General features: G+C 62.7%; 3 protein-coding genes across 15 annotated transcripts in view; 2 read left to right on the top strand and 1 right to left on the bottom strand.

Annotated features, from left to right (window-relative positions):
- The window catches only part of FARP2 (FERM, ARH/RhoGEF and pleckstrin domain protein 2), a 91,865-nt gene extending 81,923 nt beyond the window's left edge, over window positions 1-9,942 (top strand). For 5 of the 11 annotated variants that reach the window (XM_029224620.1, XM_029224621.1, XM_029224628.1 and 2 more), the window contains 8 exons: window positions 2,401-2,469; window positions 3,041-3,130; window positions 6,280-6,300; window positions 6,492-6,574; window positions 7,424-7,542; window positions 7,768-7,928; window positions 8,924-9,366; window positions 9,662-9,942. In XM_029224620.1, coding sequence (XP_029080453.1) covers window positions 2,401-2,469; window positions 3,041-3,130; window positions 6,280-6,300; window positions 6,492-6,574; window positions 7,424-7,542; window positions 7,768-7,928; window positions 8,924-9,366; window positions 9,662-9,731 — 1,056 coding nt within the window. In that variant the 3' untranslated portion in view covers window positions 9,732-9,942. Of the gene's footprint in view, window positions 1-350; window positions 2,184-2,400; window positions 2,470-2,589; window positions 2,910-3,040; window positions 3,131-6,279; window positions 6,301-6,491; window positions 6,575-7,423; window positions 7,543-7,767; window positions 7,929-8,658; window positions 9,367-9,661 lie in introns of those variants that run through there. The other 6 variants (XM_029224623.1, XM_029224624.1, XM_029224622.1 and 3 more) reach the window with 6 other exon arrangements.
- A 572-nt stretch (window positions 9,943-10,514) lies between these two features.
- Window positions 10,515-21,084, bottom strand: STK25 (serine/threonine kinase 25). 3 transcript variants are annotated; one of them, XM_029224633.1, is made up of 12 exons: window positions 20,971-21,084; window positions 20,345-20,467; window positions 16,048-16,278; window positions 15,350-15,406; window positions 14,736-14,844; window positions 13,942-14,099; window positions 13,671-13,856; window positions 13,058-13,203; window positions 12,779-12,893; window positions 12,519-12,590; window positions 10,931-11,067; window positions 10,515-10,762 (listed from the first exon to the last, which is right to left on the bottom strand). In XM_029224633.1, exons 2-12 carry the CDS (start codon window positions 20,372-20,374, stop codon window positions 10,723-10,725), a joined length of 1,281 nt encoding a protein of 426 aa, XP_029080466.1. In that variant the 5' UTR covers window positions 20,375-20,467; window positions 20,971-21,084; the 3' UTR covers window positions 10,515-10,722. The 3 variants fall into 3 exon arrangements, with proteins under 3 accessions (XP_029080466.1, XP_029080464.1, XP_029080467.1); XM_029224631.1 differs by having other exon boundaries at window positions 20,909-21,083; XM_029224634.1 differs by having other exon boundaries at window positions 13,671-13,754; window positions 20,909-21,076.
- Window positions 20,373-21,488, top strand: LOC114896974 (basic proline-rich protein-like). Its single transcript, XM_029225581.1, has 2 exons — window positions 20,373-20,505; window positions 20,623-21,488. The coding sequence occupies exons 1-2, from the start codon at window positions 20,373-20,375 to the stop codon at window positions 21,486-21,488; spliced, it is 999 nt and encodes a 332-aa protein (XP_029081414.1).
- The last annotated feature ends 238 nt before the right edge of the window (window positions 21,489-21,726 follow it).

Genomic DNA, 21,726 nt, shown 5'->3' with positions numbered 1-21,726 from the left:
TAGCCATCCTGGTGGTACATAGTGGCATCCCTTCGTGGTTGTGATTTGCATTTCCCTAGTGACTAACATCAAGCATCTTTTCATATGTTTATTGGTCATTTCTGTGCCTTCTTTGGAGAAATGCCTGTTCAAGTCTTTTGCCCACCTTTTAATTGGGTTGTGTTTTTACTGTTGCGAGATTCCTTATCTACTCTGGATACCAGACCCTTGCCAGAATATGACTTGCAATATGTTCTCCCATTTTGTGGGTTATCTTTTCACTTTCTTGATGGTATCATTTACAACACTAAAGGTTTTAATTTAGCTGATGTCTAATTTGTCTGTTTTTTCTTTGGTTGCTTGTGCTTTAGGTGTCATAGCTAAGAAACTGTTGCCTAATCCAAGGTATGAAGATTTATGTCTGTGTTTTCATCTAAAAGTTGTTTATGTTTTAGCTCTTACATTTAGAGCTGATCATTTTGAGTTTTGTGTATGGTGTGAGATATGGGTCCAACTTTGCTCTTTTCCAAGTGGATATATAGTTGTCCCAACACCTTTGCTGAACTGTCTTCACTCCTTTGTCAAAAATCAGTGGGCCATGGAGTGTGAGTTCGTTTTTGAACCTTCAGTTGTATCCATGGGTCTGTATGTCTCCCGGGCTGCTTACTTTCTGTCACTAATTCCTTTTGCTTTGGACTCAGTACTGTCAGCAAAAGAAAATTGTTTTAAGGGTTGCACAGGTCCAGTGGTTAAGAATCCGCGCTTCCAATGCAGGGGGCGCAGGTTCGATCCCTGGTCAGGGAACTAAGATCCCGAAAACAAAGGGTTGCACAGGGATGTGAGATGTTCCTGTCTCAGCACAAACGTAAGAGTATTGGAGCGTGGGTGTATAAATCCTGTTTTGCATTAGCCTTGTTAGAAGAAAGGTACTGTGAGTGTGGGACCATGAGCTCAAAGAAACAAGACTAAGACAGGAAGGTTTTGCCCTCCTGGAGCAGGGCCTTGGCTGGGAGCCAGGACAGCCCCGTTTCCTTTCCCTCCTTGACGGCTCCCGGGGGTGCTGCTGGCTGGGAGCTCCTGGGAGGTGGGAGGGCTCTTGTTACACTGTTGTTTCTCTGAGCGCCCCACGCAGTGACTTATAGATGGTGGCCCCAGGAAACTGTCACCAGAGGGGCAAATAAACAAGAGCAGCCACGTAGAGCAGAGGCCAGGGCGGGCTCCCCGGGGCGGCCTTGCTGCCATCACCGCTGCTATTAGGGTCTCCGAGTCCTGCCTTAACCCCCGGGGTTCCTGGCCTCCCCAAGTGAAATGCGTGCATCAGTCAGAGACGAGCCCACCCCAGCTGTCTGAGCGCAGGGTCGAAGAGCAGGGCTGTGAACTGAAGGTGGGTGACGAGGCCCCGAGGGTGAGCACTGCCAGGCGTCGAGGAGGCGGGACCTCGGGGAGCGCACCCCCAAGGGCTGGGGTCTCTGGGGAGCGGCGGAGCTGGCCCTGCAACGACGGCAGGAAGGCCTGCCAGCTGCGGCCCAGAGAGGGCTGGGGGCCGCCCTCCTCCTCCTGCAGGGCTGTCCCTTGGGTTGGGGCTGGTTTCTCATCTCGCTGTGTCCGTGAGGATTACTGGGTGAGCTCTCCTCCCTGTGCCCTTGCTCAGGTCATCTGAGGGCTGTTAAGGCCGGGGTGTTCTCAGGGCACCAGCCCGTGCTGTTTGTCTGATAGAACAGCGGACGGTAGAAGAGTCCCCAGAAATCGTCCAAAGTGGACTGTTGGGGCCCCCGGGACAGTGCTTCAGCCAGGGCGCAGGCAGTTAGGGATGTCGGACATCTGTACCCCGGAGGCAGGTGCGGGGCCTGGCCCGGCGGTGAGGGGAGCCCCGAGTCCCGGGGGGAGAGGGCTGCCCGGGACACGGGGGGCTTCCGCTGAGCCTCAGCCCACGGGAGGGTCTCACTCTGGGCCGTAGCACCTTCGTGGCCTTAGGAATCCTCTGCTCAAGCGCCAGGGTGGCAGCTGACAAGTCCCCTGTGACGTTTGGTGGGAACCAGGTGTCCTGTCCTCCTCCCTCCCATTCTCAAGCTGCCCCGCCCAGCTTTTCTCAAAGCTGAACTCACGTCATCTCCATGGTGGAACCTTCCAGAAGCTGCCTCTCAACAATGCCCTTTGCCTTGTGTGCCGGCTCTCAGCACAGCCGGCCTGTGGGAGCTCAGAGACCAGGCACCGAGTTAACCGACACCAAACAGGATGCGGGTGACCGAGGGGAGCGGACGGGAGGGAGGCTGGAGTGGCACGGCGGATCATCAGGCATCCATCCGGGCAGGAGGGCGCCGCGGAAGGGCCCGAGGGGGCCTGCGAGGGGCGTGGAGGGTGATGTGCCATCTGCCGAGGTGCCCTCGGCCAGCACACAGGGACCCCGATGGTGTCTTGCAGGAGTTTATCCGTGAGGGCTGCCTCCACAAGCTCACCAGGAAGGGCCTACAGCAGAGGATGTTCTTTCTGGTAGGTGCGATGGGCGCGGTCCAGGCGGGCGGCCTCATTGTCAGGAGCCAGGAGAGGGTCGCAGAAACACTCCCGGGCCTGCCACCTTCCTTATTCTGGATTCTGGGCACCTGTCTGCAGGATGGGCAAAAGCCCGAAGGTAGAAAAATCCACACACCTGCGGCTGCAGGACCGCTCTGCTCGTGCCAGCGTCAGTTCGCAGGGCCTTACTCACGAGCCCAGAGGTCCTCCCAGCGAGTCCCTGCCGCCAGCAGGTCCCCTTTTGTCAGCTCCCTTCCTCGCGCCCAGCTAGTGGATTCAAACCCCAGCCTTCCTGGTTGGGGGTGACTTTCAGGACCAGCCCCCCAGCGCCTCCCGCCGGCCAAGAGGTCTGCTGGCCCATGTGGTTGCTGGTCACCCCTGGGCAAAATGACTGTACGAATGGAACAAAAATCCTTTTTCTGCCAAAAACCTCCAGCAAACTGCGTAAGCACACGGGGCCCTTGGAGTTGAAGTTGGTCTGATTGTTAGGATGTTGAATCCTTGTTACTTGTTTTTACAATTCATTTGTCTAAAGCTTCTGGTCCCTCAGTTCTCAGACATGCTGCTGTACACAGGCAGAGGTGCCTCAGGGACCGGCCACTTCCGGATCCGGGGACTCCTTCCGCTGCGCGGCATGCTGGTGAGCGCCCGGCGCCGGGTGGGGCCGGACCGGGGGTCGGGGGCCGCGCCGCATGGCAGCACCTGCCGGGCTGTTCACGCCTTTTCACCCTGTTATGGCTACTGTTCTTGGTGCTCAAACAGCCCCACCTGCGGCCCCTCCAGGGCCTCTTGACCAAGGCCACCAGCCCCTGCAGGACAAGGCCCAGCTCCGCCAGGAGCCCACCTACTCCTCCCAGGGAGCCCTGTCCTTTGGTGGGAGACTCCATGAAAAACCCGGGTCGGGCGCTGGGGCCACCGTGCTGCTGGAGGGGTTGGGTGCTGACACAGCTTTGAAAAGAGAAAGCTGGACCCCTAATTCTTAAGACTGTAGAGTTTTCACTTCCTTGATTTTATACTTCTCTCTTTTATACTGACGATTTTGGTTTCTTTTGGCATCATACTTAGTTATTTCACACACACACAGCTTTACAATGGTAAAACAGAGACCGCCACCGCTAAAGAGAGGGTGGGCTGCAGGGCAGGACTGGCCCCAGGGAAGCTCCCGGTGACCTCCACTGAGTCGTGCTGTGTCCTCTCGTTTGCCCTTTGACCTCCACCCCGTGAAGAGGCGCAAGCTCTGTCTTCAGAGCTCTTGAGGGCCTGGGCCGCACCTCATGCTCTGTCCACACCACATGCCACCAGGGTGTGTCCGCATCCCCACCGTCTCAGTGCAGCGTGGCGTGTTGGTATTGTCTCTGATGAGCGGGAATTCTTCGTCTTAATGGGATGCGGTCTGTCTTCTCCTCCGTGGTCAGTGCCTTCTGTGGCCTTAAAGGTCATGGAGAGACTCCCTCTTGAGTGTAAACCTAGACTCGGCCTGGAACCCATCTTTGGGAACAGCAGAGACAGGAGGCCAAGTTCAGGTTTTTGCTATAAAGATGTGCTGTTTGTCCAGAACATCTTACGCAGTGAGCACCTCTCCCTGCAGCCCTGCCAGGTCCCGTCCAGGTGCAGGATGGGTGGGGTCCGACCCCTGTCCAGTTCCCAATTCCCAAAGCGTCAGCGCCGTCCTCCGCCCCTTTCTCCTTCGTGGCGTCTGGCCCTTCTCCCCGCCATCCGCACCCTGGGCACTGCACCGCCTTCCAGAGAGCGTCAGAGCTTCCGCAGGTGTCTCTGTAACATTTGTTCAGCTTTTCCAACTCTCAGCAAAAAGGGGTCAGTTTGAATGACCTCACCTGCCATCCCTGGAAGCAGACTCCATCTGTTTTAAAGTATACTTTTAAAAATTATACCTTCAGCATAGAGAAAAACTGAAGATGTACGGTGAAAAGCACTCATCATTGTACTGCCCAGTAGTAAGTGCTGTCAGCATTTCGCCATCATCTGGGGAACATCCTCCACAAGCTGCATTGTAACCCGCACTGGTTTTGCTCGGCAGTTCACCTCGAACATGCTCCTGTGTCCTCCGCTTCTGCCACCGGCTCAGGAGCCATGAGTAGTGGATTGGGGCGCCGAAGCACACTTTATTTAACCAGCTCCCTGCACCGGACGTTTTGGCTACGTCTAGTTTTTCAGAATTAGAAACAGCACCATTGGATCTTTCTACGCGTCCTTAGTTACGGCCTTGAGATAAACCGCCACGCGTGTATGTGAGCCTGGGGCTCCGTGTTCCCACTGAGTGGCTGTAGGAGCGGCTGACTGGGTGGCCTTCCCTCCAGGCCCGTCTGCGCCTGCTCCGTCCCAGCCTTGGGCAGCGCTGGCCGTCCACCCCGTCCTCCGCGCCCCAGGGATGGCCAGCAAGGCCGCTTCCTGCGCCCTCTGCTGTCCCCCAGGAGGCACCGGGCGCGTCTGTCGCTCTGGCCTGTTAGTGTTTGTGAAGCGTTCCTAAACCCTCCCAGGTCTCAGGTGCCTTCCAGGTACGTAATTCCCGTCACTTTGCCTGCAGTTCAGTGTCACCTCAGAGTTTATAAAGTCCCTCCAGACGGGGATCGCGTTTGTCTTGTCCCTAGAATGGCCACGGGCACAGAGGCCCGACGAATACGTGTTGAAGGGGTGAACTTAGACGTTTTTCTGTGGTCGGTCTGTACATCTTTTCCTAATTTAGGGTTTCTGTCCTTGGCACGGGCTCAGAAAGTCTTTCCCACACCAAGACTACGTTCGTGTGGGACTTTCTTTACTGATATGCTTACGGTTTTTTCTCTTTTACCTAATCCGCCTAAAATTTGTTGGTTTTGATGTTTTTAGGTTGGGATGTAACATTTTCTCCTCGTATAGTCAGTTTTCCCATTATTTGTTACATCCTCCATTTTCTTACTGATCCCAAAGTCTGCCTTTATCATATAAAAAATTCTTGTCCTTACACTTGGACTCTTTCTGAAGGCTCTGTTCCATTTCTGTCTGTCCCAACATCAGTCTGCACTCTTTTAACTAGTGGTGGTATAAGGGTTAGTCACTGTGTGGGTAAGTTCCTTCCCTTATTTGTCCTTCTTTTTAAACCGTTCTTTGCTCTTCTCAAGTATTTATTTAATTCTTCTAAATAAACTTTGGAGTCATTTGGACAGATTCCTTCAAGAAACAACATTGGCGTTTCTGTGGAAATTGCATTAAATTTACATATTGACTTGGAGGGGGCGGCCGACATCTTGATAACCTTCTCCTGCTGGCTGCGCTCCTGTTAGTTTCAGACCCTTTTAAGTCCAGCGTGAAGCTCGGTGGTTGGCGTCCCATGTTCTGGGGTGGGTCACCTGTAACTGGCTGGTCCTGGGGACAGACAGACAGCCCTCGCTCCTGACTGTGGAGGGAAGGATGGTGACTCCTGGCTTGTGAAAGACACCATTTCCTTCTGTTTGTATATAAGAGATATTATCAGAAATAACGTGTGGAATTTTGGCAGAGGTGTTTCAGCATGTGGAGGGGGATGGTCACTCTTCTCCCTTTGACTTTGTGACAGGGTGGGTTCCATCAGTCACCTTCCTCATTCCTAGAACAAGCTCACTTGGTCAGAGGACAGTTTCTCCTCTAGGCTTTTAGGTCTGATTAAGGAATACTTTGTTCTGGAGTTACTTCTCTTATAACTGAGATTAGCCTGAATCTAACTCTGTTAGCTTTTGGTACCACTTTATAAACATGAATTGTCCAACTCCTTTTCAACTAAAATGCTCAACATTTTTTCCCGTGCTTGATTTTCAGCTAATAGTGCTGGACCCACCGGTGAGTAGTTGGGTGCCCATGGCCCTCAGCTTGCCCACCTGGGCAGCAGGCGCCATGGCGCGGGGATCCCTTGTGTCTCCTGTAACCCCTCGTAGGGTCGGTGTGGGCTTGGTCGGCACCTGTGTCCTGCCGCAAGCTCGGGTTCCGCCAGCCCCGCTCCGGGTCACACTCCCCTCCTCTCCCGCCCGCAGGTGGAAGAACGTGAGAATGAGTGGTCTGTCCCGCACTGTTTCACCATCTACGCCGCTCAGAAGACAGTCGTGGTGGCAGCCAGGTAAGGGCCTCCCGCCCACGTTCCGCATCCCAGCGGCCCTGGTCCCCTCTGAGTTGTGAGAGTGTCGCGGTCACGGGGACACACAACCCCTTGAGCGCTGCTTCAAAGCTACGCGACCGCAGGAGCAGCTTCACTGTCCGTGGGAGCTTGTGACCGTTGAGACCATCCGCAGAGACTGGCTGTGACACTGCTGGCTGCTCAAGGGAGGGGGCCGGCGGGCTAGCGGGGGGGAGCCCGGCGGGGCGGCCACACCGAGGCCTAGCGTCACGTGCCTCCCGCCCCGGAGCTGGGCAGCAGGAGGCTGACTGGGCCGTAGCACAGGAGCAAACAGACGCTTTCCCCGCTCTCCACGCCCTGTCGACAGCAAGGCGACCCGAGCTCCTGGCGGCCTGGACGCTGTGCCTGGTCCCTCCCCTGTGGGAGCCCGCGTCCCCAGCTTCTTCCAAAGGAGGTGTCGTCCTGCCTCTGGGCGGGTGGCGCCTGGCTCTCAGCTCCCGTCCTGCGGGGGTCCTGGCTGATGTCAGAGCACAGGGCACTGGACTCCCACTGGGAAACCCTGGCAGCTTAATTTATGATCCAGGACCCAGTCTCATATTTCAGCTTCACAGCCCCAGAGACCTAAACACCCGTTCCAGGAACCAAGTACCCTGTAGAGCACCCCCGTTCCAGCGTGACAGGTGCAGGCTGGGCCTCCAGTAGCGTCCTGACAAGCCCTCTGGACCCGAAGGACAGGGCGCACGAGGGGGGAAGCAGGCACCCTGACCTTCTGCCCTCCAGTGGGAGGGGGCACGGCCGGGAGCCCCGGCTGTGGGCCCTGCCCAGTGGCTGAGCTTCGGCCCTGCCCCGCAGCACCCAGCTGGAGAAAGAAAAGTGGATGAGGGACCTGAACGCTGCCATCGATGCAGCCAAGAGCAGCGCCGACACGGCCCTGGCACCGCTGGGCAGCGTGCTGTGCCCCCATCCCCGCAGTGAGTGCTGGCCGGGCCCCCAGGAGACAAGGAAGCTTTCCCGTGGGTGTCACCCAGGTCACGGGCAGCCCGCTGGGCCCACGTGCTCTGCATCCACGAGGAACGTTTCAGGCGGGCGGGAGCTCTTCTGGCAGGAGCAGCGTGTGGTCTCGCGCCCTGCCTGCTGCTTGCCGGGGGCGGGGGCGGGTCCCGTCTCCTCTGAGCAGGGGCTGACTTCTCCCCCAGGGCCCTCCGACGAGGTGTCTCTGGAGGAGTCGGAAGACGACGCTCGCAGGGCCCGCTGCTCCTCAGGGGGGCCGGGCCAGCACCGGGCCAGCACCGCCATGCACGTGTGCTGGGACCGCACCACCAGCATCTCCAGAGCCGACCGCAGCGCGGCCGTCGAGGTGCGGCCACTGGAGACCCTGCTTGTGTGGGCTGATGGGACACCCGGGGTCCACGGTGCCAGGGGAGAGCAGCCCGGGTGGGCGGGGCCGGGAGGGCGCCGTCAGGAGCTCTCTCCGCTCCGAAGGGCCTGTCGCCCCGGGATCCTGGGATGGCTGCCTCCCTCACCGGGAGCGGCCTCTTTGCGCCCGGGCCACCTCTGCCTGCACTTGTCCTGAGCTTCCGCCGAAGCCGGGGGAGGGACCAGCAGAGCAGGCGAGGAGCGCGGGTGGGTCCTGACACGGCGGGGCGGGGGCGGTAAGAGCAGGGATCGTGGCCAGCTCGCTGGGGCCTGCAAGACGGTGGAGTGGCCCTGGACACCGCGTCCACCGTCTGTGCCACCCCCTCACGTGTCAGAGGCGCGGGGCCCTCGTGAGCATCAGCCCCGACGGGGGCAGAGGCCTGCGTCATGAGGAGGGCCCTACCGTCTGTGGATGTACTCGGGCCCGTGTGCCTCGCCCCAGCGCGAGGTGCGAGGACGGAAGCGGTGGCGCCGGCCTCCATGCCGGAGGGCACGAGGGCCAGCGCAGAGCGGCGCAGGCCTCGGGGCCAAGCGGGGCGGCCCCTCCTCTCCCTAACAGAGGGGCGCCACGCTGCAGGCTGGGCCGCTGGCTGCGTGGGCCTCTGTTTACGGGGCACCCCTGCCCCCCACCATCTGAGAACCTTCCTGTCTGGGCTCCGTGTCTGTTACAGGGGATTGGTGATGACGGGAAAGAAACTGAGCACCATTCTACTTCGTTCCACCCTTCTTTGTTAGCTGCCGACGAGCAGAGCATCAGAGCACGGGGAAGGGCACTACGTTCGTGTCAGTGCAGAGCCAGCGAAGCCTGTGGGGGGTGACCCTGGGGAGACACCTGCTCCCAGGAGGCCCCTGGGAGGACAGAGCCCGCAAGAGTGGCTGTCTAGGGGCTGGCGGTTCTTGGACACTCGTGCCCACAGGCTTTTCTTTTCCTTCCAGAACCAGCTCTCGGGATACCTGCTGAGGAAGTTCAAGAACAGCAGCGGCTGGCAGAAGCTGTGGGTGGTCTTCACCAATTTCTGTTTGTTCTTCTACAAAACTCACCAGGTAGGGGTGCTTCACCGAGCCCGAGGGGGGCTCTGCCCTTGGCACTGCAGGACCGCCAGGCCCGCCCACTGCGCCCTCACGGAACCCCCTCGGTTCCGAACGAGCCTGGCCCCGCCGCTGCTGCCGTGTGGGGAGAGGCGGGGGGCTGGGCGCCTGGCGAGCGCGTGCCCTGCTGCCTTCCAGGATGACTGCCCCCTGGCCAGCCTCCCGCTGCTGGGCTACAGCGTGAGCCTCCCCGGGGAGGCCGACGGCATCCACAAGGAGCACGTCTTCAAGCTCCAGTTCAAGTCCCACGTCTACTTCTTCCGGGCTGAGAGCAAATACACATTAGGGAGGTAATTTCGCGGGGGGCTGCCAGGGCCCCCGTATCTCCTGGGCTCTCCCGCTTCCACTGAGGACACCAGAGGCGGGTTTCCTGGGTCCTGGAAAGGAAGGACTGAACACTGCTTCCAGGCTTTTAACTGGCCCACGCTGAGTCCCATGTCCTCCCTATTTGGGGTCACTCTTGGGAAGACAGTTGAGCGCAAACCCACTGGTCTGATGGCCAGAGCACGCCCCCCGTTTCCCAAACAATCTGCCGGGGGCGGGGGAGGGGGGCCCGGTTCTGACAGTCCTGAAACCTCTTCTCAGGTGGATGGAGGTGATCGAGAGCGCCAGCACCTCACCAGGGAGGGCCGGGACCTCCGAGGAGGAGGCATGAAGCCCACCCTGCCCGGCTGAGGACAGAGCCGAGCAAGCAGAGCAGCATGTGCCCACGACTGCGCGTCCCGTGTCCCCCCCTCCAGACCCCTTGGCCCCGTGGGGCAGCGGGACGAACACACATGTGCGTGGAAATGGGCCCGGCTCCATGCACTGCCGAGGCTGGTGCCCACCTGCCCTCTCTCCGCCTCCAGAGCAGGACCCTGCCCTTCAGGCTGGGTGAAACAGGGGGTGGGACAGGGCCCCTGGGTCACAGCCGCATGGAAGTCCAGCAGAAACCACTCTGCTGCCCACCCCACACACCTCTGCAGGGTGGAAAGCAAAGTCCCCGTAATTTATCAGCCCCCAGGAGGTGTGCTGTGCTAACCTGCGTAATAAAGGGCATCTCCTGTATGCCTGCGTGCTGCCCCTCTCCTTCCAGTGGGCACACGTGGTCCCTGCGTGCTGTGACGAGCTCGGAGGCCTGGAGCGCAGGCTGTGGACCCCACCCGGCCACCACCAGCATGTCTCCAAGTCAGGTCTTTATTGAAAGTGGCAGGAACCTCTCAACATTCTATGAAAACCAACTCCTTACCCTCAGGCTATTTAGGGAAGCAAGGAAGTTCGATTTTTCTTAAAAAACAACATTCTGGCTGACAAGTACTTATGAGAAGACACGGTACCTGATCCAACACCACAAGGCAAATCTACAACCTCCGAGGGCCATCGGGCCGGGTGGGGAGGAGGCATATCTGCCCCTCAGCCTGGGTGGCCGCACTGCCCAGGAGCCCACAGAGGGGACGGCCAGGCACCGCTCTGCTGCCGAGTGTGGCCGTGGCCTGGCCACGAGGGGGGCGTGGCAACGGGGCGGCCCTCTGCTCGGGGCTGGGGGCGTGGCCCGGCAGGGAGGCCGGCGGCCCCAACAGCACACGGGGTTTCCAGTCAGCGCGGTCCTCGACAAGGCAGCTCAAGACGAAGACCCCTCTCTCCCCTGTGTGCGAACCGCAGCGGCTTCAGCGGGATGACGTCAGGTGGTTTCTGCTGTGTGAAAACCTGTGGACCCGAGGCCCTGTCACTGCTGCCGCCGCCCGGCAGTGCCGGCCGGGGTGGGGGCTCCGGGACACCGAGCAAAGCCGGTGCGTCCCCGTCCCGCCGCCTCCTGTCCCGAGGGCGAGCACCCAAAGCGTGTCCTGGGCCTCCCCCCTGCCCCAGCACCCTCACCTCTGCACGCGCTCCACCAACTGAGCCATCAGCTTGTCCGAGATGCCGGGGCAGGACTCCTCAGCCAGGCTGAAGGCGTTCTCCAGCTCCTCCAGCGCCCCCAGGCCCCCGCCGCTCTGCTTGTGCTTCTCTTTGAGCTGCGGGGAGACCCCCGTGCGCCTGGTCAGAGGCTCAGGCTGGCCTGCTCCCCTCGCCTGTGACTCGCAGCGTGGTCCCTCCACACAGAGCTGGGACAGCAGGTCCCCGGAACGCCTGCGGGCGGGGCTCCCAAGAGAGGCAGTGGCCGCCCCACCCCCGCCTGCCCCTGCACCACCCGAGTCCTCAGGCCTTGGCTCTCCAATCACATGGCTTCCCCCTGACCAGGGTCCTGGAAGCCCACAGCTCAGGTCCACCAAGTGAGAGGACACAGCCAGACCCGCCGACCCAACCTTCGGGACCAGGCAGCCACCAGCACCGCAGGGCTGTGAGGACCCAAAAGAGAGAGATGCCCTCCCTGCAACTGGCCTGGCAGGGAGGGGCTGGAGACTGGTCAGCCCGTCCCCACCACGCCCGACACTACAGAAACAGGGGTGCACACCTTCCAGGACACCCCACCAGCAGCCGACTTCAGGCCCAGCCCACAGCGTCAGGACCCTAAGGGGGCCCCAGCCAGCCTAGGCGGGGCTCCACCTCCCCACCCACCTCCCTACCCGGACACACCAGCCCACGGCCCACCCCTCGCAGTTGGGACGCGAACACACACACACACCCCCGACACGCGCACACACCACGCAGCCCCAGAGCTGCCGGCCCCGCCCCGTGGCAGCCTTGCTCAGGCTTCTGATCCAGCTGTCCACGCTGAGCCCCACGAGCTCCTGCCGCACAGCCCCAGGTGCCCGCGCAACCAGGGGCAGTCCCCCCCCCCATCCCGTTCCCCCCCACTCCAGGCATTCCAGGCCCCTGGAGGTGGCAGCGTGCCTGCCTGCACCCTGACGCCCCTGCCCCGTGCCCGCACCCCACCCTCCGTGGAAAGGCTCTGCTGCCACCACGCTCAACATCCCCTCCTCCTCCCCCGGGCTCCAGGTGCCAGCGACACCCTGGGTGTGAACCTGACCTGACCACAACCCACTGCCGGCTGACTCATGCTCCTGGGGATGCTACCGACTGCCCATGAGCAGGTGACACAGACGCCGGGTCACGTGACCACTGGGGAGTTGTCCTTAAGGGCTCCCTGCCCAGGGCCTGACACCCAACACCAAGATCTAAATCTCCCGGCCTCTCTCTAGACAAGAGAGTCACCCCGTGTTTCTGGTTCAAGACAAAAGGTCCTAAGACAGTAATTCATGATCAAAGCTGCCCTGGGACCCCAGAGAACCCTGGCAGGCTTGGGAACTTAAGGGTCACTTTAGGCCAGCTTGCCCCAGCCATCCCTGGCCCTTCCACTCAGAAGGCCGGGTCCGCAGGTCCACCCTCGAGGGCTTTATGGGACCCAGAAAGCCTGCGCACCGGCAGGCTGGCCAGCGTACTTTGCTGTGGCCCTGCGGGGGCAGCATCTCTGAAGAAGAGCAATACAGCCCCTGCCCCGCAGGACCCCCGGCCCGGCCCTCACCTCTCCAAAAACGGGTCGGACCAGCGTGGACAGGCACTGGGACCTCGGCTGCCTCTTGACAGGCTCCGCTGACTGCAAACACAAAGCGCAGAGGGGTGAGCAGGGCAGCGAACTCAGGCGCCCCGTTTCCGGTCTCCTGGAAACCCGCCCTGGGGAGCACACGTGCCCAGGAGACGTGCCCCCCCACAGCCCTCCCCTCAGTCAGCTCTGAACAGGCCTCCACCCTCCTGGCGCGGGCGCGGGGCTGGGGCCAGCCAGACCTTCTGGGGGCCATGCAGGGCCGTCCCCTTGTGCAGCTTGCCGTGCGGGCTCGGCCGGATGGTGGGGGGGAACGTCCAGACAGGGCCCTGCTCTCCGTCCTCAGGGTCTCCGTCGCTGAAGGGGAGGGGGAAGAATCACAAGGGCCGCGAAGCGCACCTGGCCTCACGGCCCTGAACGCTGGGCCCACGACACCAGGAACAAGCACCCAATTCCTACCCCCGAGCAGGGACCCCGCCCCTGTGCCCACCAAAGCCCCACAGGACGAGCGGGGCCCCTACATGTCGGAGTCCTCGGAGCTTGACTCCTCGCCGTGGCCCTCTGACTTCCAGCGCTTGTAGCGGTCGATGAGCTCAGTGAGGAAGGAGGTCTTCTTGGTGTAGCGCGTGATGAACTTGTGCTTCAGGAGCTCCTTGGCGGCGGGCCGCTGCCGGGCACGGGCACGGGTTACCTGGCGCCGGGCAGCCAAGCTCCGCCCTTCGAGCTCCGGGGGCTCAGGCACAAAACAGCCTGGGCCAAGCCCTGGGCCTCAGCCTTACTGCTCCCGGGGGCTCGGTGAGGGGCCTCCAGGTGGGAGGGGGCAACAGGGAGGCTGGGGGGGGGGGCTGCACGCCGTCCTCGCCAGGGGGGAGCCCTCTGGAGCTTCCCCGGACCCACCGGGGGTTGCAGCGGAACCCACCCTGGACCAGGAGAGGCTGGGGCAAGGGGGCACCTGGCACAGGGGAGGGGCCTCAGGCCCTATCGCCTCCCAGGTCCCAACACAGACACCCCCAAAACACACACACACACACACACACACACAACTATCCCCTGGGGCCTGGTTCCAGCGCGGCCAGAACCCGCCCAGCCATGCAAGCTGGCACCTCCTGGAGCGGGGGACCTGGAGGTGCTTACGAATCGGGGGTCCTTGTTGAGGCACGCCTCCACGAACTCCCTGAAGGGCTTGCTGTGGCGGCCCTCCAGCGTGGGTGGGCTGTTCTTGGGGATCAGGAACAAGACGCGCATGGGGTGGAGGTCGGAGTTGGGGGGCTCGCCCTTGGCCAGCTCGATGGCCGTGATCCCCAGCGACCAGATGTCGGCCTGGACAGAAAGCCACACGGGGCCACTGCAGCCGGGGCACCTTGAGCGCCCCCCGCCCACGACCCCGCCCCCCCGCCGCGCCCACCTTGAAGTCATAGGCCGACTGCTTGATGACCTCGGGCGCCATCCAGAAGGGGGTGCCCACAAACGTGTTCCTCTTGATCTGCGTGTCCGTGAGCTGCCCCGCCACCCCGAAGTCTGCCAGCTTCACGTCACCCTGCTCTGAGAGCAGCACGTTGGCAGCTGCTCGACACAGGACAGCGGGGCGTCACCCTCCGCGCCACGAGGGCTCCCGCCCGCACGCAGCTGCCCAAGGAAGCGCGTCCCTCCCGGCGTCCACCCGACGACCTGACCAGGGCGCCAGGGCACTGCCGGCAGGTGAGGGGCACAGCCACGTGCTGCCCCCAGGCCAGGCTCCAGGGCCCTCGTGGTGGTTGCCTCTTACGAAAAATCCCACAAACAGAGCGACGCCCCTTCCTCCCAAATCACGCAACAGGCGGAGGTGACCCTGACCGTCCCCTCACCCTGCCAGTCACCTCCCGTCAGCCCCTCAGCCAGGTCCCTCCCTGGTGGCCTGGCCACTTGTGTACACCAGCACGGTTGCCCTAACTACACCTCACTCTCAGATCTAAGACCTGAGTGAGAGTCCATGTTTTTGGCCTAAATAGGGTCCCTCCTACGCTACGTGCAGAGCTGCTCTGCCAGCACACAGGGACACGGTACTCAGAAAGCTCTGTCCGTTACTGGCAGTGTCTTCTGGAAGACAGAGCAAGATGGAACCGCTGGGTTTCCGAGGCCACGGGGAGCGCAGGCTGGGCGCACTGAGCACCGCCAGCCCCGTGCCCCAGAGCCGCCTGCCACCTCACAGCCCCGAGGGACCTTTGATGTCTCGGTGTATCTTGCGCTCCGAGTGCAGGTACTCCAGGCCCTTCAGGATCTCTCGCAGGATGGTGGCGATGTAGGTCTCCTCCAGGGGACCCGGCTTAAGCTGCAGACACAGAGGAGACACTCGGGCCTCCCCTGCAACGCCGACCCACCCTCCCTTCCCTGCCACCCAGAGCCAGCGGCAAGGCCTGAGCTCGACCTCCTCTCTACCGGGTGCGGGGTGACCCTCTGGATGGCGGGGGCTTCCTACTTCTTTACCCACTCTCGAGAGAGAAGTTCCAGATGCCACGTCACATGGGTGTGGGGGAGGCCCTTTTCTGAGGACAGACACACGCTACCTTCATCTTCGCTGTAAACGTAACAGCTGAGAACGGAGTCCCGGCCACACCCCTGAGCTGTCTGCCTGGGGGAGCTAACCACCCTACCCCCCCAGAGGCCTGCAGAGGCCCGGGACCCCTCAGCACCGGCTGGGTCCCAAGGAACATCCGATGCGCCAAGACGGCAAAGGCAGGGAGGCCACGGGAACCCAGGGCCCAAGGACAACCCCCAGACAACTTCAGTCTGGCCCCCCACCCTGCGGGCCACCCACTGCGCGGCCCACACCTCACCAGGTCCAAGGCGGAGCCGCCGCCCAGGTACTCCATGATGATCCACAGCTTCGTGCTCTGGTACCAGAGAAGCGCGCGTCAGCACGGGGCAGCTGACAAGCATGGGACCCCGACACACGCCCCCACCGGGGTGACTCAGCCAGGACGCCCACCGGGGACGGGCTGCGGCAGCCCAGCCTGGCTCCCGTCCCACCACGCCCCCGCTGCAGACACTCTGCAGACAGACCAAGTGCCCGGTCAGCAGCTGAGCCCCCTCCCTCAAAGCCCTCCTGGGAAGGGCTCCAGGCTCCGGCTGTGGGGGGCCCAGAGCTCTCCCAGCAGACACACCCTTGCCCAGGCAGCGGGCGCAGCCAGGCCACTCCAGAGCCGGCCGACCCCAAAGACTCTGCTCACGCCCTGCCCTCCCAAGGGCTCCCCCTCAGGACGAGGCCAGGCCCCCCTCTGCATGCACGCTTGGCCCTGGGGGCTGTCGCTTCTTGGGGGGCCCTCTCCACTGTGAGGCTGGGTCCGTGTTCACCTGTCGGGACCCCCGCCCTTCAGACCAGGCCCACGTGGGGGCAGACCCAGACTCGGTCTCCCGAGCAGACACGGGGACTGCCGGGGCCGTCCCCGTGCTGGCCACAGGGAACCTGGACGGCTCCCCGGAGGGGCGGGCACAGGCGTGGCTGGCGCAGAGGAAGCCCCCAGCCCGCAGGCACCTTCAGGTAGGAGCCGAAGTAGCGCGTGATGTAGGGGCTGTCGCACTGGCTGAGCACCGTGATCTCCTGCTGGATGTCCTCGATCTCGTCCTCAGCCTCCTCCAGGTCGATGATCTTGATGGCAACCACCTCCTTGGTGCGGTTGTCGATGCCCTTGTACACCTCCCCAAACGAGCCCTTGCCGATGCGGTCAAGCTTGGTGAAGAGCTCCTCGGGGTCCACGCGAGAGTGCTGGGGACAGAGGGCGGGCCGGGCAGCCAGTGACCCCAAGAGCCGCGAAGAGCCAGGGAGCGCCCCCATATGCTTTCCTCGCTTCCTTTATCCCTTTTCGTTCAGAAGATAAAGTTACCCTCCACACAAGGGAAAACGCCCCCAGAGAGCGCGGTGAGACCTGGGCTCTCGCCAAGAAACCAGGGCCGTGGGCAGGCAGAGGGGCCACGCAGGTCACCCCGACCTGCCCACACCCCATGCCTGGGGAGGGCCCAGCAAGGCACAGTAACGGGTTAGGAGGGACGAGTCGGTGGAGCACAGGGAGGCGGGGCCCGTGAGACGACCCTGGGCGACGCTGTAACCACCCAGGAGCCAGCCTCACGCGCCCTGCCGGCTTCGTGAGAAACAGCCTGTCCACACTGGGTCAGTGACTGTAACAGACTCCCCGGGGAAGGGACGAGGAATGTACGGAACTCTCACCGATCTTTCTGTAAACCTAAAACTGCTCTAAAAAATAAAGCCTGTTAATTAAAACAAAAAACAAACCCAGCACTCCTTAACCGAGTTCTCCCTGCGCACCTGGAAGCCACACCCCTTAGAGAGAGTCCCATTTGAGCCCCCAGATCAGTCCTCACACCAGCGCAGAGCTAAAAACCGACACTTTCTTGGGTGCTTGATCCTGGAGGTTCAAATATACGGAACGCCGTCCCACCCAGTGCTCAAGGCAGAAGCACAAAACCGCCCTAACAGGCGCTGAGCCGCTGGGGCAGGAGGCGCTCGGCACCTCCTTGTCCCAGCACCTGGACGCTGTGGCCGAGGGGCATCCGCGGTGACAACCCTGCTTTTGTCCCTGACCCTCAGTGCATCCAAGGCGAGACAGCTCCACGTGGGGCTGCGTGGAGGCAGCAGCACCAGAGAGCGGGTGGGGCACCCCTGGCATCGCCCCCACCCCCGCCCCGCGGTTCCCTGGGCTTCTGAGATCACCTCACTCCCGCCACCGACCACGTTCTTAGAGCCTGGAGCGGCCGCACAGGCACTGCAGCCCCAGGACCCACGTGAGGTTCGGCAGCTCTGGGTGGGACCCGTGGAAAGGCTGGCAGGGAGCATAGCGTTTAGTCCAGACAGAGGTGAAAAGGGTTTTCCAAGCCCTGCCGGGCCTCAAATCCACCAGGACTCACGTCCCTCCAAACCCCAAGCACCATCACCCAGAGGGCGTCTCGGGGGGCGCCCACCCAAAGCGGCGGCGTTAAAAGGCACAGTCACCCCTTGCTCGGCTGCTAAGCGCTGTCCGTGCTGGTGCTGAGGGCGCCCATACCAGGGTAGCCGCGCTCACCAGGTCCGGAGAAGACAGCCCTGGGGAGCATAGAGCCCACGTGCACCCCTGGGGTTCACACCCAGGCAGAGCTCCGTTTGCGGCCCAGCTGGCTCCAGACCGAGATGACGTGTCAACCCCAAGTGGCCAGTGAACTGCCTTCCCAGGAGAGGGCAGCAGGTGATGGGGCCTCGGGGAGGGCTGGGCCAGTGAGCCTGGGACACAGCCCCCTTCCGCCTGCTCCGCCAGTGCCCCTCGGCTCAGCCAGCCCAGGAGGGCCTCTCACACCCCTGGGGGCCGGTCCAGCAAACCACTCACCCGCAAGCCAGCCCCAGCCCCAGCCCCAGCCCGAGCCAGGGCTGGCACGGCCCCGGGGACGCCTCCGGCCCCACCAGCGCTCCTTCTGCGGTAGTCTCAGAGAAGACCCAGGGGAGGTGGACCGAGGCCCGGCAGCGCTGATGGGCACCGCTGTTCCTCCAGCTCTCAGGCCTCTGCCAGCGACACACGCTCCCCGCCTTCTCCACGCGGGGCAGGGCTGTGTCTGGTCCCCCGCAGCAGCCTGACCAGGGATACCCCAGGCAGGGCGCCCAGCCCTCCACGGCCCCAAAGTGGGAGACAGGGCAGACCCCTAACCAGATTCCAGGCTCGGCAGGGAAGCAGGGAGCCCCGGCCCCAACTCTCACACTCTTTGGGTCCCCACCGCTACAGGCCAGTCCCCTGAGCAGACAGCGTGACAGGAAGGCTCCTGGCCGTGACCCCAACCCTACAGGCACATCACAGACACAACCTGCTCACAGCCCTGTCAGCGGAAGGAGAGACAAGTGCTCCGGGGCCTGGGTCTCAGGCTGCCCTTCCTGACAACACGCGTGGTCTGGACAATTGCTCAGGCTGCTCGCTGGGCCCAGACCCTGGTTCTCTGAATCAGCCCTGGGGCTGCCAGGTCTGCAGCCACCACTTAGCAGTGTGTCTGTATGTATGTCCATTTTGCGATACGTCTGCCATAAGCGTCACCCTCCAAGATGAGGGGTGCCCAATGGCCCCCATCCACCCCACGATGGGTGGCAGCCAATGTGCACGCGGTGCCGCCTGCAGCCATCCAGAGCCTGTAGGCAGGGCAGGAACCAGCTAGGCAGGGGCCTGACATGCAGGGCTCCCCCATGCGCTGTGGGGGAGCACACGGCCCCATGCAGGGGCCGCCTCGAAGGGCCACAGTGACAACCGTCTCAAGAGAAAACAACGTCCCGTCAGGTTTCCTGCCACCGACAAAGACCAAGTCTCTCCACCCCTAAAAGGACAAAAGGGGCTTCCTTCCTCTGGGGTCTCTTCCTCAGCTCCTCTGGGCCTGCGCTCCCTTCCCCGGGCATCTGATCCGGAGGCCCAGGCCACACTCCAAGTGCCATCAGCACACAGGTATAGGGGTGGCTCATAGCTCCAATTTCTCATTCTGGGACCCACGGGAGCCACTCCTATAGCTCTTTATAAAAATAAACTCGAGCCAGACTTCCCTCCCAGCATCTGAGTCATGTAATTTAAGACACAAGATGTCAGTGATGAACGAAAACCCACCAGCTCACGTCAGCGTCAGTGAGCAGGCCCTGGGGCCCATCTGCAGCCACAGCTGGTCCAGGATGCCCTGCCCAGCAACTGTGTGAGGCGCTCCAGGTTTCTCCAAGGAGCCCAGCTGGGTCTGGAGCTGACCCTGACCCCAGCCCCGCCGCCCACACACAGACACACACTTCCTGTTCCTCCTGAGCACCCATCCTCAGACGCAGCCCACGGAAGTGAGCCTGAGCGCTATGTTCTCTTTAAGAGGAGCTCCCAGCACCTTACAGCGCTCAGCCTAAACCACGCTGGAGCCGACAAGATAAGGAGAACAAGACCCAACGGCTAGGACGCAGGAACACCCAACTGCCAGGGTGGTTCACCTCACATCCGCTTCGGGTCACACTCGATTTGAACTAACAAAAGAGGGGGAAACGTATGGCCCAGAAGCCCAGAGCTGGCTGCCCCGACGCTCTTATCCAGAGCCACCCAGCCTCAGGTCACACTGTGGAGGGTCCCCAGTGCAAAGCCAGACGCCTCAAAGTGGCTGGGTGTCGGGAATTATGAGAACCAATCAACCGAAAAAGAAAGACAGTGGGCGCTTTCCAGGCGGGCACCTCCAGCCCAGGGGCAGCCCTTTCCAGCCCCCTTGAGAAAAACAGGCACACATGTGTCCTCGGCTTTCCCTGCACACCGACTCTCCCAACAGCTGCTAAATCCCATTCTCAGCCCCTCTCGTCCCCACCCAGCCCCTGCCCCAGCCGGACACGGCCAGCGTCCCTGCCCAGGCCGAAGCTCCATGTGGACCCCGACCTTCCACATGCCTCCAGATGCGCAGACCCAGGTTCCTGCGGGCCGGCCCGGTTCCCAAGATACGTCTCTGCACGCCCTCCGCTGACCCTGCACTGTGGCTCTACGCTGACAGACTTGGAGACTCCTGCCCCACAGAACGCTGCAAACCAGCCAACCGGAGTCGGCCCTGCGCCCACCAAGCCTGAGCACCGCAAGACTGCTCCCCGTTTTGCCCACGGCTGTGCATCACAGGGCTCCTCACGAGCTCCTCCCTTCAACCCACACACGCCTTAGCACGGGCTGCTCTTCGGAAACGCCAGGACGACTTTCAACAGACAGTCCTTGGTGAAGCGCCCTTTCTCAGACCCTGCAGCCAGCGGTCCGTGTCAGGCACACGTGCACCGACGACACACACGACCGCGGTCCAGACGCCCCCCTTACCTGGTTGGCAAATCCCCTGAGGTGAGCCATGTCTGCGCGGCTCTCAGACCATCCGCTGCACCGCCGGGAGGCCCCGAAATCCCGCCTGGAGGCTCTGGAACTCGGCTCACCCGCTTCAGTCAACTGCAGGGAGAGCAGGCCTGCTCGGTGCCCTGTTCCGGGTACACGGGGCTCCCCGCTCCCCTGGGACCCGGCGGCCGCCCCCTCCTCCAACCATCTGGGGACCAGCTGGGGTTGAGGGCGGGCTGGAGTCAGAAGGAAGGGCCATTCCTCCGAAGGATCCCCAGTGCCGCGTTCTCCTCTTCGCCCGGCCCAGCCCAATGCCTCCCCGGAGGAGCTACCCAACACCGGGCACTCCTCGAAGCCCCTCACACCTCCGCCCCCGGCCCCCGCCCTTCCTTCAGACCCCGGACCCCCGCCCCTAACCCCTCCCCCAGTGCCCTCTCCGCGCCCCACCCCCACCGCCGACCCCGCCCCCGGAGCCCTCCCCCCGCCCCACTCCCCCCGCCGCCCGGCCCCCTCCCCAACCGCCCCAGGCGCGGGCCCGCCCGGCAGCGCGCCCACCTCCGGGGGGCTCCATCCCGGCCTCCCCCGGCCCGCTCCGCAGTGCCCACGAAGGCTCCCACCCGCAGCCTCCGCTCGCCCGGAGATGCCTGGGCCCTCCAGTCCGCGAAGCAGCGACAGTGTCGGCGGCGGCCGGAGAAAGCCCGGCGGCGGCGGCGGCTACGGCGGCGACGGCGAGGGCGCGCGGCGTCGTGGCCCAGCGCGGGGCTCTCTGGGACACCGAGTCCCTCTCTCGCCCTGCGCTGGGGCGCCCGCAGGCGCTGGACTACAAATCCCGGCAGGCCACGCGGCGGAGCAGTGTCGCGGCCCGCAGGCGCGCCGCGGAGCTCGCTGGGACTCCGAGTCCTGCTTCCTGAGAGGCTCGGGCCTACGTCTCCCGGCAGGCCGCGGGCCGGGGCCGGGCCGGGGCGGCCGTGGGGTGGGGCCGCCCCTCCGCTCCGCCCTCCCCCCCCCCCCGCCCTCCGCCCTCTGCCCTCGCGCTGCCCCTACTCCTCCCCGCACCTGGGAGCACCTGGCCCTGGGCTCCCGTCCTGTCCTGCAGGCCCCGCCCCTTCCAGCATCTCCGGTCTGGGAGGGATGACTGGGTCTGGACGTGCCCGGGAACACTATTCAGCCTGAAAAAGGGAGGTGGTTCTGACACAAGCCACTGCCTGGATGAACCTTGACGACGTGGCGCTAAGTGACATAAGCCAGTCACGGAAGGACAAATACTGTTTGATTCCACGTATGTGAGGTCCCGAGAGTAGCCAGATTCGTAGAGACAGAAAGGTGAAGGGTAACTGCCAGGGTGGGCGTATTGCTCAACGCGGGCAGAGTTT

The sequence above is a fragment of the Monodon monoceros genome, unplaced genomic scaffold (assembly GCF_005190385.1).
Source record: "Monodon monoceros isolate NGI ecotype Baffin Bay Population unplaced genomic scaffold, NGI_Narwhal_1 Super_Scaffold_16, whole genome shotgun sequence".
NCBI classification, from domain to species: Eukaryota; Metazoa; Chordata; class Mammalia; order Artiodactyla; family Monodontidae; genus Monodon; species Monodon monoceros.
Note: the sequence above shows the minus strand (reverse complement) of the source record. Positions and strands in the feature narration are given on the sequence as shown.

What these genes read in the sequence shown, in the direction of transcription:
- LOC114896974 (XM_029225581.1), top strand. Translation starts at nt 20,373, where the DNA reads ATGTCTGCGCGGCTCTCAGACCATCCGCTGCACCGCCGGGAGGCCCCG. An exon ending in TGCTCGGTGCCCTGTTCCGG is followed by an intron (nt 20,506 to 20,622) that starts GTACACGGGGCT and finishes ATTCCTCCGAAG; the next exon opens with GATCCCCAGTGCCGCGTTCT.
- STK25 (XM_029224633.1), bottom strand. Translation starts at nt 20,374, where the DNA reads ATGGCTCACCTCAGGGGATTTGCCAACCAG. An exon ending in TCAACAAGGACCCCCGATTC is followed by an intron (nt 13,204 to 13,670) that starts GTAAGCACCTCC and finishes CGTGCCCGGCAG; the next exon opens with CGGCCCGCCGCCAAGGAGCT. An exon ending in TCCGACCCGTTTTTGGAGAG is followed by an intron (nt 11,068 to 12,518) that starts GTGAGGGCCGGG and finishes GTCTCCCCGCAG; the next exon opens with CTCAAAGAGAAGCACAAGCA.